This window comes from Columba livia, chromosome 16 (genome assembly GCF_036013475.1).
Source record: "Columba livia isolate bColLiv1 breed racing homer chromosome 16, bColLiv1.pat.W.v2, whole genome shotgun sequence".
NCBI lineage: Eukaryota > Metazoa > Chordata > Aves > Columbiformes > Columbidae > Columba > Columba livia.
Window position 1 is genome coordinate 1,576,717 of NC_088617.1, and position 13,718 is coordinate 1,590,434.

The window sequence follows — 13,718 nt, forward strand, 5'->3', positions numbered from 1 at the left end:
GAGAGCTGCGCGTGGGACCATCCCGGGGCAAATGCGGTTCCGTCAGTCCACGACAGCCCCAGGCAGTGCCCTGGCCGGCCCAGGGCGCCCAAATGCCCCAGGTTTGCTCTGAGCTCCTGCAGACCATGCAGAGCACCAGTGAAGGGTCCTGAGGCCCCTTGCTGCTGGGCAAGGACACAGGGAACTGCAGCAGCCCCAAAGCAGGACCAGGGGTTGGAGCATCTCTTGGTGCAGTCCCCGTTGTAAAGGCAACCTGCCCAGGTAGGAGAAAGCCACTTTGTGTTGGCTTTGTCCCCTGCAGCACACTGCCAGCCCCTTCTTTAGTGCTGTGCTTGCTCGACACAGCCTTGTCCCACAGCCGGGTGGGAGCGGGAGGGGCAGATCCATCCCTGATGCTGATCACCTGCTGTCCCCTCACAGCACATCCTGGTGGCAAAGAGGCAGATCTCGGTGGCGACGAGCGGCATCGAGGAGTTTCGCCAGGCGTTCCGGTCCTACACGGAGGTCACCGCCGGGCAGAGCAGCTGCCTGCAGTAAGTGTGGCGGGCAGGGGGTTGGTGGTGGCACAGCTCGCTCAGAAACGGGCTTTAAACGTGGCACCCTTGGCAGACAACAAGGAGCTGTTTTTCAGAGTGTTTTGTGTGCTGGTGGGTACGTGGGTGGGCTCGGCGTGCGGAGGTTTGGCCTCGCAGAGAGGATGGGACAGTGTCACAGCTGCAGCGGTGTCTGTGCCTGGGCACCAGCCCAGGTCCTTCTGCAGGATCCCCCAGCAGGAACCACTTGTCAGCCTCTGGCAAGGATGAGCCTGGTTTTTACATTGGCACAAATGGCAGCGGCATGCATGTGTAGGAGACCGGGGGAAAAGTCAAGGAGAGAGCTCGTGTCACAGCATCATGTTGTGTGAAGTCTGTGGGGTGCTGGTGGGACGCGCCATGAGCACCTGAGGGTGCAGCCCCCCTGTAGCCCCCCGTGAGACCAGGCTCTGCCCCCCCGCTCCGCCCCAGGGTTGCAGATAGAGCTGAGGACGGAGCCCGGGTCCGAGTGCAGGGACACGCAGCCACCCGCGTGTCCCTGGAGGTGGCACAGCTGCTCTGTGAGCGGCGCTTCCCTTCTCCCATGGGAGATTTCAAGCCTCTTGCAGCGGGAAGTGTTCCTGCTGTTCCCTCTTACAGCGTCATTTTTCAGCTCTTCAGTTCCAACAGCACAAAATTGCATTTTCAGTCCAAACAAAAGGAAGATGCTTATTGTGACATGTGTGGCAGAGAACAGTGTTTTGGTTTGGAACTCATGAGCTTTTCTGTTGTGAGATCTGTCAGTGCAGGCGACTGTGTAGCGTTGCATGGGCCGCCTCTCCACAAAGAGTCTCCCCTCCCGGTGAGACTCCGCTGTCCTGCTTCACACCAGGGGGTTGCGAAGTGACACTTTGCTCTCCCCCAGCTCGGTCCCTTCCTGCAGCCCTTGGCAGCGGCTGCAGGAACCGTTCATCCTCAGCTGGAATTGGTGATGCTGCAGCTGAGCGCCAGTGGTTCCCCAGGCCCTGCTCTCTGTGCCCTCCCTCCCTGCTGCTTCCGTCTTCCCCCGGGCCGGAGGAAGCCCCAGCCTGTTTCTGCAGCAGGAGGGAGCGTGGGAGGTGTTGCCTGGTGAAACAGCATCGCTTTTTGGGGCAGTGAGCTGTGGTTTTGTGCTGTGGTCTCGGGGCAGCGCTTCGCCCTCGTGCCTCAGTTTCCCTCCATGTGAAGGGTGAGCAGTAACGCACGCAGCTCCTCCCCAGGGCTGGAAGGATGAGCTGCCTCGCCAGGCTGTGCTAGGGGTGTGCTAAAAAGGAAATAGAACACGCTGGTTTCTGCGCAGCAGCACAGATCGGTGTAACCGCTGCAGAGCTCCTCTGCTGGAGCTGCAGAGCCCCAAGGATTTGGGTTTGGGTTCCCCTGGAGCCACGTGCTGGCCCAAGCAGCCACACATTGTGGCTGTATCCAACCTACTGTTTGTAAGTCTGGTGGAGGAACTGGAACACAAGAGGTTCCACTTAAACTTGAGAAGAAACTTGTTCCCGGTGAGGGTGGCAGAGCCTGGCCCAGGCTGCCCAGGGGGTTGTGGAGTCTCCTTCTGTGCAGACATTCCAACCCGCCTGGACACCTTCCTGTGTAACCTCATCTGGGTGTTCCTGCTCCATGGGGGATTGCACTGGATGAGCTTTCCAGGGCCCTTCAACCCCTGACATCCTGGGATTCTGAGAGGCTCACATGCAGCCCTGTGCTCCGGGGCCGACGTGGCTGTGCCACCGCGCCAGACCCCGTCAGCGTGGCTCCTGTCCCCACAGCGTGTCTGCCTGCAAGCTGACGGACGAGGCCTGCTTCATCCTCTACGAGTTCTGGCGGGACGTGACTTCGTGGAGAAGGTTGGAGCCGTTCCCGGTGCAGGGCTGGGTCTGCATGCTCCCGAGCGCTCTGGGTGGGGGCTGGAAGGGGTTTCCCCTCGGGGCTCCCCTGGGAACCCCACTGGTCCCCCCTTTGCACAGCCTGTCCTGCTGCTGGCTGCTCAACCCAGCACGGCCCCAGCCAGCGCTGTTTGCAGCAGAGGGGGGTGAACACCCCAACGGGGGACTGGGGAGCGGGGCAGGAGTGGGTGTCCCACTTTGGGCAGTGCAGAAGCAGCCCTGTTCCCCGTGTGTGGGCAGGGATCCCGGTGTATGGTACAACTCCCGTACAACTGGGAGACACAGCCAAACCCTGCACCCCCTGACCCCACACGCTGTTTTACAGCCACTTGCAGTCCAGCTGCAGCAAGACTTTCCAGCGGTCCATCGTCAGCTTGCTGGAGTCCCCGGAGCTGCTGACCACCATGCTCTTCCCAGGTGAGGGGCGGCCATGGGGATGGTCTGGGGAGGGTGTTCTGCAGGAAGCAGTGCAGGGAACAGGAGCCTTGGCTCCCTCCAGACCCGTAAATTGATTTGGGGTTACCTAAATTGCATTTTTTCACACAATCCAGAATGTCAGGGGTTGAAGGGCCCTGGAAAGCTCATCCAGTGCAATCCCCCCATGGAGCAGGAACACCCAGATGAGGTTACACAGGAAGGTGTCCAGGCGGGTTGGAATGTCTGCACAGAAGGAGACTCCACAACCTCCCTGGGCAGCCTGGGCCAGGCTCTGCCACCCTCACCCCCAAGTTTCTTCTCAAATTTAAGTGGAACCTCTGCCCAGTGATGCTGAGGTGGGGGGGAAGATGCACGTTCCCCACAGTACCAGTGGAAACCTGGCCAGGCTCTGAAGAACTAGAAGAGCTTAGTGACAGATGAGATCAAATTAAGCCCCAGTTTGATGTCACTCTTGGGTCTTGCATAAAATAACACATAACGCAGACTAATTTGGCCTAAATCCATGCCAGTGGTGCTCCTACCGCCCCGTTGGTCCCACTGCCCGTGTTCCCAGTGCTCCCCTCTCGAAGTCACTGCCGCCCGAGCGGACCATGCTGGGGTGGTGGGTGCTGTGGAGCCGGGGACCAGGGAAAAGCCTCCTCGAAAAGCCCGATCCCTGGTGTCTGCTGCCCCCCATCCCCCTCCCCTTTTTAACACTGACCGCACATCCCTGTCCCCCCTCCTCCATCTCTCTCCTCAGCCTCTTGGTGGATCATGAACAACAACTGACGCTGGAGCTGCTCCCAGGACACGACCGGTGTGTGATGGACGGGGAGCCCTGGGCACAGCCCTCGCGTTTGTCACCTCCCTGTCCCTCGTCCCCTCCTGCGGTCGGCGGTGGCTGCCTCCCCATCATCCCCGCCCCTGTTTTACCCTTTTTTTCCTCTTTTCGTGTTTATTTATTCCCCCAACCAAGACAGTCTCTGTGCTGCCCCAGGGGAGCTGGGCACCCCCAGCAGTGCCTGTGGGACCATGTTTTGAGGTGGCAGCCTGGCCTTGGGGGGAGCACCGGTCTGGCTGTCACCTCCCAACACCCCCCACTCCCTCTTGGCCCCCAGCTCCTCTTCCTCCCCATCCTCCTTTTCCTCCCGGCTCTGAGGAGAGGCTGAAGCTCCACAGGGAGCCACCCTGGGCCAGAGCTGGGCTGCCTTGCACAGATTGCTAATAGTATTTTATAGAAAAAGAAAATCAAGTATTTCTGCCCATGCCAGCACCCTCTGCAGCCATTGCAATGGCTTTGGGCCAAACGTCACCTACCCCATCCCTGCACTCTGCCTTTCCCTGACGCCTGGTGTGCTCAACATGAGTGCCTGCACACCAGCCCCCCCAACCTCTTTTCCAGCCCCCCAGAAATGTTACATTCACTGTTTCTTCCTCCATCCCCATTTGCAGCAATTAAAATGCAATTAATCTGTGGCAGAAGGAGCAGTGGCCCCTGGGCATGCTGTACCCTGGCACTGTGGGGTGTGTTGGGGTGCCGCTGGGGTTGGGGACGCTGGCTTTACTCCAGGAGGAGCTCCCTGGGTTTGGGGTGCGGGCAGGGGGACCTGGTGCTATCTGCAGAGCCAGGATCAGGTAAACCCTTCGTTAAGAGCTCAGACAGGCCCCCTGAAGCCCTGTCCCCTGGCAGGCTCAGCCTGACCCCACTCCCATGTGGGACGTGTCCTCCCAGTGCCTGATTATTTACCTGATTATTGATAACTGCTAATTTTCCAGCACCTTGCAGGCTCCTCCACACCCCCGTGAAAAGAAAAAAAAATGCTCAGAAAAGAATATGTTTAAATATGAACCCACAGAAACCCAAAAGGCCAGAGGGGTGGCTCTACCTGCGCTGGCTCCTGCGCTGTGCTTGGGGCTCCCATGGCACCTGCTGCAATGCTGGGGTGTCCAGAGCTCCCCAGCCTGGCCGGGAACCCCGACGGCAGCCGGGGCACAGCAGCGAACCTCGGATCCTTTGAGAGAGGAAGGAGGAGCTGGATGATGAATATAGTCTTTTTATTGACTACTTTTGAGTAGAACAAACTAAATACATCTGTAACAGTTTGGGTTCCTTTATACAGTACATTAAATAAGTTATGCACAGGAATGAAGTAACAAATTTCTATTACTGAATTAAATGTCAAAAAAAAAAAAAAATAGAAACCTCAACCCACTGTCTTCCCATGTCCAAATTTCACATTTATCATTCCATGTTAAAAAAAAAAAGAGAAGGCAATTGTTCTAATCGTCACTGTTAGTTTTTCATTCATTTACACTGGGGTTAATTTTAGTACACGGCCACCAAAGTTGCATGAGAATTATGGAAGACAATCTATTTACAAGCAATTTCTTCCGGCCCTGCCCTTTCCCCATCCCACCTCGTGGCCCCGCTGACCCACACGGCATAGGCAGGACCGGGACGTTGCAACTGGACTTTATTTACCTGAGGCTGCTCCAAATGTGTCCGTGTCCCCTCAGGGCAGGAAAAGCCCTTCAGATCCTGGGGATGGGGGTGCAAGGGCAGCCGCTGCCTGGGGGAGCCCAAAGGTGCTGCCCCCACTCCTGCATCCTCCTCCCCGCTGCAGCCCCGGGCACAGATGAGGTTTCTAAGCTGGTGCCTGGGCAGTGCAAGGCTGCACCTGCTGCCTCCATCACCTCCAGGCTTGGTGACACCTTTCCCGGGCTGGGTGACACCCCGGAGCAGGGCTGCACCCCGTGGTGCTGGGCTCCAGGCGCTGCGTTCGTGCCGAGGGCTCTGCTGCAGCACCAGCTCCTGGGGGACACAGGAGATCACCCCAACTGCCACACAAGAGCTGTGTTGAACACCAGGCGACGACGTGGCTTTTTTTGCATAATAAAACCTTGCAGACGCAGGAATTGCCCTCTGTCCCATGACGACAGCTTTTGGAACAGCTCTCCCTAAGGGACATGCTGGTCAGCGGGTCGCTCGTTTGTCCCTGGGCAGCCAGCTAGACCGCTGCAAACTCCGTGACGACTCATTAAATCTCCATTATACACCTCCAATTGAAAAAGTGATCAAAACAATTTGAGAATGACTCGCCTCATTGGGCTCCAGCCCAGCAATCGTACGCACCCAGTCGCAGATCCACAGCTTTGCTGAATAGACGGTGCTCCAGAGCCGGGTTGTGTGTGGCGTGGGTAAGCGCTGTGGCCACACGGAGCACGTGTGCCTGTCCATCCCTTGGCTGCGCCTCCATGAAGCACCAAGACGAGCCCCCCACACCCCAAAACAGCCCTTCTGCAGTCGGTGTCACTCACCTCACAGGGTTTGTGCAGCTCCGAGTCCCCCGTTCCCTGAGCGGTGGATGTCCCCACGCTGAGCGGGGCGACCTCGCAGCACCGCGCTCTGAGCCCGCGGGTTTGGGACGGTCTCCGAAGGCCGGACAAGGTGCTGGCTGCACCACGGCCCTGGGGGGGCTGGGGGTCCCCAGCCGGGGTGGGAGCAGCACTGCAGGAACACCCGGGGCTGGGGGAAGAGCCAATGGAGGACACCAAGTCCTGCATTTCTTTTTTAAGTAGTTTGGCCAACACACATGGAAAGAACAGGCTCTGAAGAATCCATCGCGATCGCAAGAGGATCTCTGTGGTTAAAAACAACGGCAGTAACTCTAAAACCAACAGCTTCCATGCAGCGAAAAAAACCCCAAACAAAACGCTTTCTGCATAGCAAAGTAACAGTACCCAGGTGGGAAGGGCAACAACCACCTGCAACCAATCTGGACTTGCTCTGCGCTTCCCCCCAGCAAAGGTCCCATCCAGGGTCACATGCAACTGTCTGTCCCATCACAGAATGGGATTAAAACCAGGTCGTCCAGAAGTGACCAGCTGTACCTCCCTGGTACTGACATTTGGTTTAGAGCAGGCAAATCCTCTCCTCTCTCTTTGCAATCATCAGCCACCATCCTGCAGGCAGGAGAAGTGGCTCAGCTTTTGCCATTGCACTAGACAACAAGATGCTCCTGTTGGGAAATCAGCTTCGGTCTGTCCACAGCAACAACCAGCCAGCACGGCCATCCGAGAGCCAGGGAAAAATACAGATGCATATTATGGAAGAAAGGTAGCTGGAGGAGGAGGAGGCGGCTCAGACACCTCAGGAAAGGAGCCTAAGCACGTCTGACCTGCAAGGATGGGGCACAGCATCTCCTGTGTGTGCTGGCAGCGCTCTCCACCGAGTCCAGGCTCCCCGAGCGAGTGTCCTGAATGATGCTCTGCTAACTGAACGATGCTCTGGTACCCGAATGATGCTCCGGTGTCCCCCTGCAGAGACCAGCACGGAGGTGCTGCAGGCAAGGCCGGCCCAGTTCTTCACAAGCCACGAAAGAAAAAATGCAGAATGAGACGGCGAAGCCCAAGTGTTTGCGCTCTGAGGAGGTGGCGCGATGGGTCAAACGTGTCAAGTGATACAAACTGCTGTGGATTTCTTTTTTCAGCTTAAAGAAAAAAACCCAGGGAAGCTAATCAAATGGACTGAACCAAAACCTGCCCTTTAGAGCCCGTTTGTATCTATTGCTGTCACGGATGCTGGGGTGGAGGAGCGGGAGGTGGTTGCCGAAGTCTTCTCGAGGGCTGGGCTGGGAATGCCGTCGAGGCTCTTGGCGGCCGATCGGCCGGCGGGCAGAGCCAGGGGTTTGCTCTGGCCGTGCAGGCCTTGCCCGCAGATTCGGTGGTGCCTCTCCCAGTCCTTGTGCTGGCAGAAGGAGCCGCAGTACCGGGCGATGTTGCAGCCGCTGCACGTCTCGCTGGCTTTGCGACCGCAGTTCCAGCAGCTCTGCAAGACCAAAGACGCCACACTTTAAAACGTGTTTAGTTTCCAAGAGCTGCAGGACGGTGCTGACTCAACAGCTCTGGAGGGGACTGCTCATCCCCCTGTGGCCCAGATTTAGTAATATTAAAATGAGCAATCCACCAATTCCTGCTATTTCACCACTCTTTGCCAAGGGTACTAAACCCAGCTCCTCTGCTCTGCCTAAAACTGCCTGCCAGACCGCGCCGGTCACATCCTCTCCCCTATATTCACCCTAATGCACAGAGGAAACAGCAGGCAAGGGCTAAAAAACATGCTGCAGGTGCTGCTATTGGGTCTTTTTATTTCCTGTTTTAAGCAGCTCTATTTTGGTATCGCTCCCAGCCAAGTGCTCTCCGCAGGGATTACAGCATGCTGTACAGGCACCATTTGCTGTGCACCCTGCCTAGCTGCACAAGAGGTCGGAGCAAGCTAATTTGGAAAAGAAAAAGCTCATTTAAAAGCTTCCCAGCCAGGTGGAAGCGCTGCCGGAGCCCAGACTTCAATCTGGAAGCGGAGCAAAGCCCCTCTGGCCGCCGGGAGAGGCATCAGCTGGTGGGTTCCCGGTGCCACCGCCTCCCGAGCTGCGCGGGGCAAGGGGCCAGCGCCGGGAGCGGCTGCAGCTGCTCCGGGACGGGAGCGCAGGGATCAGCTTTCCTGCAGCTGGACTCTGCGTTAGCAACAACAGACCGGGGAGGGCGAGTAGAAAAGCAGCCTCTGCCGGAGCCTGCCGGCCTCGGATCCTGCCCAACCGCGCAGCTTTGGCTGGTCGCTGCGTCTGCCACCGCGAGCAAAACGCTGGCAAGGAGGAAAGCGAGGTGGTGGGAGATGCTGGCCCCTGCTGCGAGGAAGGGCAGTGGGATTCCCTGCACCCAGGGTCTATGCTGGAGCCACAAGCTCCCGGCGGTGATTTACGGGCTGGCAGCGAAGCACCAAAGTGAGCTGGTCAGGAACGAGCTGCTCCGGAGCCAGCGCATTGCCGAGGCTCCTCGCTCCGCCAGGAGAAGCAGGACCACAAAAAACCCCTGTGGTAACTCTTGGAAAACTGGGTCACTGCTTTACAGCTGTTTATACTTCAAGTGCTGTTTTAAAGCTGTATTTCAAAGGTTACACAGCATACCAGAATACGCAACAGCTTTTCAATGTGGCTTTTGAGAAGGGCTCTGGGGTCTGCGGGGACCGCGCGGGCAGGGGGATGCTCGGCTGCTCCCCAGGCCCCACACCGCTCCATGGGTTATTTCCCTGGTTTTGCCCTGTGCAGAAATCATTGCTTGTCTTGCTTCTTCCCCTGCTTCCCGAGCAGTTCTACCCACTCTCATCATACGTTTACCAACTGGCGCATCCAACCTTCAGTGACTTAATCAGAAATATCACAGCATAGACATATTTCTCTGTAATGACATCTCGTATTTACACAGCACCTGCCGGCACCAGAGCTTCCCGAGCGCCCGTCAGCAGGGTGAACTGAAACCCAGAACAGTCCCAACAGACATTAACTCCATGTTCCCATCAGATTTTTGCTTGGCAAAGCCTCTGCTCTTGCATTTGTGCAGAGAAAATAAAATGAGAAGCAAACTACATGTGGCTGGGCTGTGGTGGCGCAGGGATCAACCGTGTAATTCTCCTTGCCCAGTCCAGCTGAGATCTCTAAAGCTTAACAAAGTGAGCCTCCAGTTAAGGAACAGTGAAGGTAATTAAGGATTGAGGAGTAGAAACAAATTCTCTAAGAGACACCCATTCAGCACGTGTCACTGGCTGTGACAAACTAAGAGTCATCCCTTCTTTTCCAACATGCAAATGTCTCATTAGGTGTTATGAGGTTTAGTAACTTAATTAGGCTGATTCCCTTCCCATTAAAATCAAAAGGTTTTTTGGGGTATCAGTGCGGCCTTTGAGTTACCGATTGGAGAGAGCCTCTCCAAGGAAAAGGGACAGGGGAGCTGCGGGCTCTGGGTCACTGCTGGGCAGGACATGGACACTTTGGGATCCTCTGAAAGTCCCCTCCCAGGCTGTCTCCAGCCACCTTACCTCCGTAGACTCCTCCTGTTCGTTTATCACTAAGAAAGCGTCCTCGGTGGCCTGGCGCTTGGCGTCCGCGATGGTCTGCTCCATCCGAGCCCTCTCGGAGGCAATCATCTCAAACGCCTTCTGCTCGGCCTCCGCCACCGCTTTCTGCACCTCCGACATGGCCTGGCGCTTCACCTCGTTCACGGCTTCTTCTGGAAGAAAACAGCAGCTTCACCCACCCGCCCGAGGAGCCTCGGAGAGACAAGAGAGCTGTCAGGACGTGGCAACGTGTCACCTGCAGCAGGGATGCCCACGGGCAGGGGGATGAAGGGACGCGGTCATGACCGCCCTGGGATCCCCATCGCACAGAAGGAGCAGAGCCCTTCAGAAAACCCAAGTTGGGGGGTCGGCAGCCAGATGCGCACATCCCGGGGCTTTCCTGCGGCTGGGCTGCTTCCCATTCCGCAGAGCAAACCCACAGTATCTGTGCTGACCTGGGCCGATCTGGCAGCATCTCTCACCAAGGTCACCAGCAAACACTTACCAGCTTTTTTCCATATCTCTTCAGTGACGTAGCCTGTTCCCGACCTGCTGCTGAACTCCCGCAATGAATCTGTTGGGATAAAGGACACGGGAAAGGTTGGCAAAGCCTCGTCGCACCCAATTGCTGCTGAAGTGCCCGGCAAGTTCCCGGTGATACCTCAGTACATGGGTGGGCAGGGCAGAATTAACCAGCTAAAACTCAAAGCAGAGGATTCCTACAGTTAAAGCCATTCATCAAACACTCAGATGATAAATTACCACATTTAATTAGGGCCCTGCATAATTTATGACACCGTATAACCCATTTCCATCTCCTGGTAATTCATAACAACAGGCAATGCTTATAAATATAAACCATCAAACATCTGCACCATCCAGCAGCTTTGCACATCAATCTACACGACCAGAAGTTTATGTTAAGGGCAGCGCTTTCTGAAGGGTCAGAACAAAAAACTGCTTATGTCAAAGGGTGGTGGGAAACCCAAAGCACCGCAGGAAGGTGGTGAGATTACTTAAGCCCACGGAACACCTGGGACGCTTCTTGATATTTAACTGCAGCTTCCCACAACAGCAATAGGGCTTGAAAATTAGCCCCTAGGTCCTACAAGGGGAGAAAGCATCAACAACTTTCCCAAATTATTAAAAATATATATACATCTATATATATACTTCTATTTTTATTACTGAATGATCAAGGGGATTTTTTTCAGCATTTGATTTGAAGCATATGTTTGGATGGAAGTTAGAACTACATCCAAATGAACAAAATCAGCAGTTTAAGTTTAGACTTGTTTTTTGTATAGGGTGAAACCCCTGCACACTGGATGGGAAAAACAGTCAGCTTTCCTAAAGTTAAGTTGACTCATGATACAAAAATAGAATTAATAACTCAGGTAGTAGCTCTTACAGCGGTCTTCAGTATTTTTAGAATTACTAGACCTTGACATTTAAAATCCTTTTGGCAAGGGAGACTAGAAAGGGAAGAGGGAGGGAACCAACCACCTCTCCTGCCTTTTCACTCCCAGTTTCTCAGCTTTGGATGAGTTTGGCCCGGTTTGGTGAGCGGATCCAGCTCAGTGACAAGATGCCATCCTCCTGGCACCGGCAGAAGCTGCTGCTGCCCAAAGGCGCCTTCAGGCGTCAGCAAATGCTGCTTCCAGGGGCTCACACAGGAGCTTTCAAGTGTCCAGTGACCTGTCACTCTTCAAAGCTTTATGCTTAGATACTGACATATAATAATCACTTTATGCCTAATGTCATAGAATCATTTTAGTTGGAAGAGATCCTCGAGATCATCAAGTCCAACCATTAACCCAACCCTGTCACTAACCCATGTCCCTAAGAACCTCGTGTCTGTGTCCGTCCAGCCCCTCCAGGGCTGGTGACTCCAGCACTGCCCTGGGCAGCCTGTTCCAATGCCCCACAGCCCTTTGGGGAAGAAATTGTTCCCCACATCCGACCTCAACCTCCCCTGGTGCAACTTGAGGCCGTTTCCTCTGCTCCTGGCGCTTGTTCCTGGGGAGCAGAGCCCGACCCCCCTGGCTCCAAGCTCCTTTCAGGCAGTTCAGAGATCAGAAGGTCTCCCCTCAGCTCCTGTTCTCCAGCTGAACCCCCAGGTCCCTCAGCCGCTCCATCACACTTGTGCTCCAGCCCCTCACCAGCTCCGTTCCCTTCTCTCCACTCGCTCCGGCACCTCAAGGGCTCTCTTGGCGTGAGGGGCCCAAAACCGAATGGTGACAAGCTTTGCTGTAATTAGACACCTGCTCAAATACACGCTGGCTTACCGCTGCCGATGGAGTCGGAGCTGCTGGGGCTGTGCTGCCGGGAGCCCAGCTCGCTGCCCTTGCGCGGCTCCGTCTCGCTGCATCGCCTCTTCCAGTAGTTGAGCTCCTCCCGGTCGGCCTCCTGGCAGCGCCGCAGCACGGCCATGGAGCGCCGGGTCTTCTCCACCATCTCCATGATGCAGTTCAGTGCCTGCAGGGAGGAACATGTTCTCAGCCTCACTGCCCGCTCAGGAGGTCATCTCCCCAATTTCCCATTGGAGACACCACGGAGGGACCATCCCAGGAAGACAGAACACAAGGTCATTTCACAGGAAGGAGCTCTGAGGGCAGTATTTTGGATGATGGAGTATTCAAACAGGTGGGTGAGATGGGGTCCCGTATCCACAGGCCCAGCAGCGATGCTGAGCAGCACAGGGGAGGGAGGGGATCACACCTGCACCACAGGGCTTCACTCAGCATAGCAGGTTTAGGGTCACGCTTTAAAGTTGGAGGTGAAAATCCCCCCTTTCCTATGGGAACAATGTGTCCATGCAAGGGCTGGCTGTGCTCCTGGTGCCATGTCTCCACAGCCACATCCCAATGCACAATATTCAGCTACAGGGTCTCTACTTCACACCCCCACGAAACATCAGCTTTAGAGCATAAGCGAGCACGGGGTCCCTGCACCTGTGATCAAAGCTGAATTTCAATGTGTTCTCTTTGGGGGAAACACTCCAGTGAAGCACTTGGATGAGCAGCCTTGCTCAGAGGGAAAAAGCAGACTGCAGAAAGTCTGCCAGAAGTACCAAGTCTTGCTGTTGGTACCTAGTTGAGGCCCATAAAACGCTGGCACTCTGGAAAAAAACGTCTTTGACAAATAATGATGAGTTTATTTATTCTGTAAGCTCCATATCCTTTATGCACACAGCACGTATGCACTCCTGTCAGTGCAGCGCTGGCCTGGGCTGCTGCTGAGGAGACCCGCGCAGGGACAAGGGTGGGTTTGGCTGCTACACCAGCCAGTGTGGCACAATGCTGTGCTCTGCAGAAGCTCCCCAGCTCCAGACACCTTTTCCAGAGTAATTTTGGCTTCTACTGACCATGGGCAGAGGCAAAATGCCAGGAAAGTGCCCGCCCCACCATCCACCTGAAAATGTTGGCTATGGCACCACCACCAAGAAAATCACAAATTGGAGCAGGTGGGGCTGCTGTGTCCCACAGAGCTTCCCACACCTCCCCACGTTCCTTACGTGATCGAGATGCTTCCACTCGTCAGCCCACTCTCTCTCAGTTAGGCGATGGTCCACCAGCTCGTCCTGGTATCCGCCATTCAAACCTGCAACAAACCGCAGCCAGAAGAGCGATGAGATGGACAGAGAGCTTTCAGAGCAAAGGTGGCCCCAAAGCAATAATCAAGAGCTGTTTCCAGCTATGTATAGCTGGGACTGTAAATACATCTCAGGATGGTGGCTCTGCAGGGGCAATTCCATGCCTGTACTTCTATCCTTGTCTGTGCCACTGTCTCAGAAGTGCTACATCCACTCACGGCTCTGGATCTGACCTGCTTGGGGAGCCAGTTCCCTCGTTATAAACCCGCAGGGGCTCAGAGCTTGTGATTCAGGCTGCGCCGTCGGAAACACAGCGTCCACCTCCCACACACCCCTGGGAAGAAATGGGGCGAGGGGTCAGGCTGTGAGCTCTTCCTTTA

General features: G+C 55.6%; 2 protein-coding genes across 7 annotated transcripts in view; one reads left to right on the forward strand and one right to left on the reverse strand.

Moving 5' to 3' along the window:
* NECAB3 (N-terminal EF-hand calcium binding protein 3) overlaps window positions 1-5,056 on the forward strand; it is a 26,721-nt gene extending 21,665 nt beyond the window's left edge. Inside the window, exons 10-13 of the mRNA XM_005502683.3 lie at window positions 421-533; window positions 2,321-2,398; window positions 2,763-2,854; window positions 3,615-5,056. Of these exons, the coding sequence (XP_005502740.1) occupies window positions 421-533; window positions 2,321-2,398; window positions 2,763-2,854; window positions 3,615-3,643 (312 nt within the window). The 3' untranslated portion in view covers window positions 3,644-5,056. The remainder of the gene's footprint in view (window positions 1-420; window positions 534-2,320; window positions 2,399-2,762; window positions 2,855-3,614) is intronic.
* The window catches only part of CBFA2T2 (CBFA2/RUNX1 partner transcriptional co-repressor 2), a 60,922-nt gene continuing 52,096 nt past the window's right edge, over window positions 4,893-13,718 (reverse strand). For 5 of the 6 annotated variants that reach the window (XM_065031830.1, XM_065031835.1, XM_065031836.1 and 2 more), the window contains 5 exons: window positions 13,261-13,346; window positions 12,032-12,221; window positions 10,249-10,317; window positions 9,726-9,916; window positions 4,893-7,682 (listed from right to left, as the gene is read on the reverse strand). In XM_065031830.1, the coding sequence (XP_064887902.1) occupies window positions 7,401-7,682; window positions 9,726-9,916; window positions 10,249-10,317; window positions 12,032-12,221; window positions 13,261-13,346 (818 nt within the window). In that variant the 3' untranslated portion in view covers window positions 4,893-7,400. The remainder of the gene's footprint in view (window positions 7,683-9,725; window positions 9,917-10,248; window positions 10,318-12,031; window positions 12,222-13,260; window positions 13,347-13,718) is intronic. The other variant, XM_065031831.1, reaches the window with a different exon arrangement.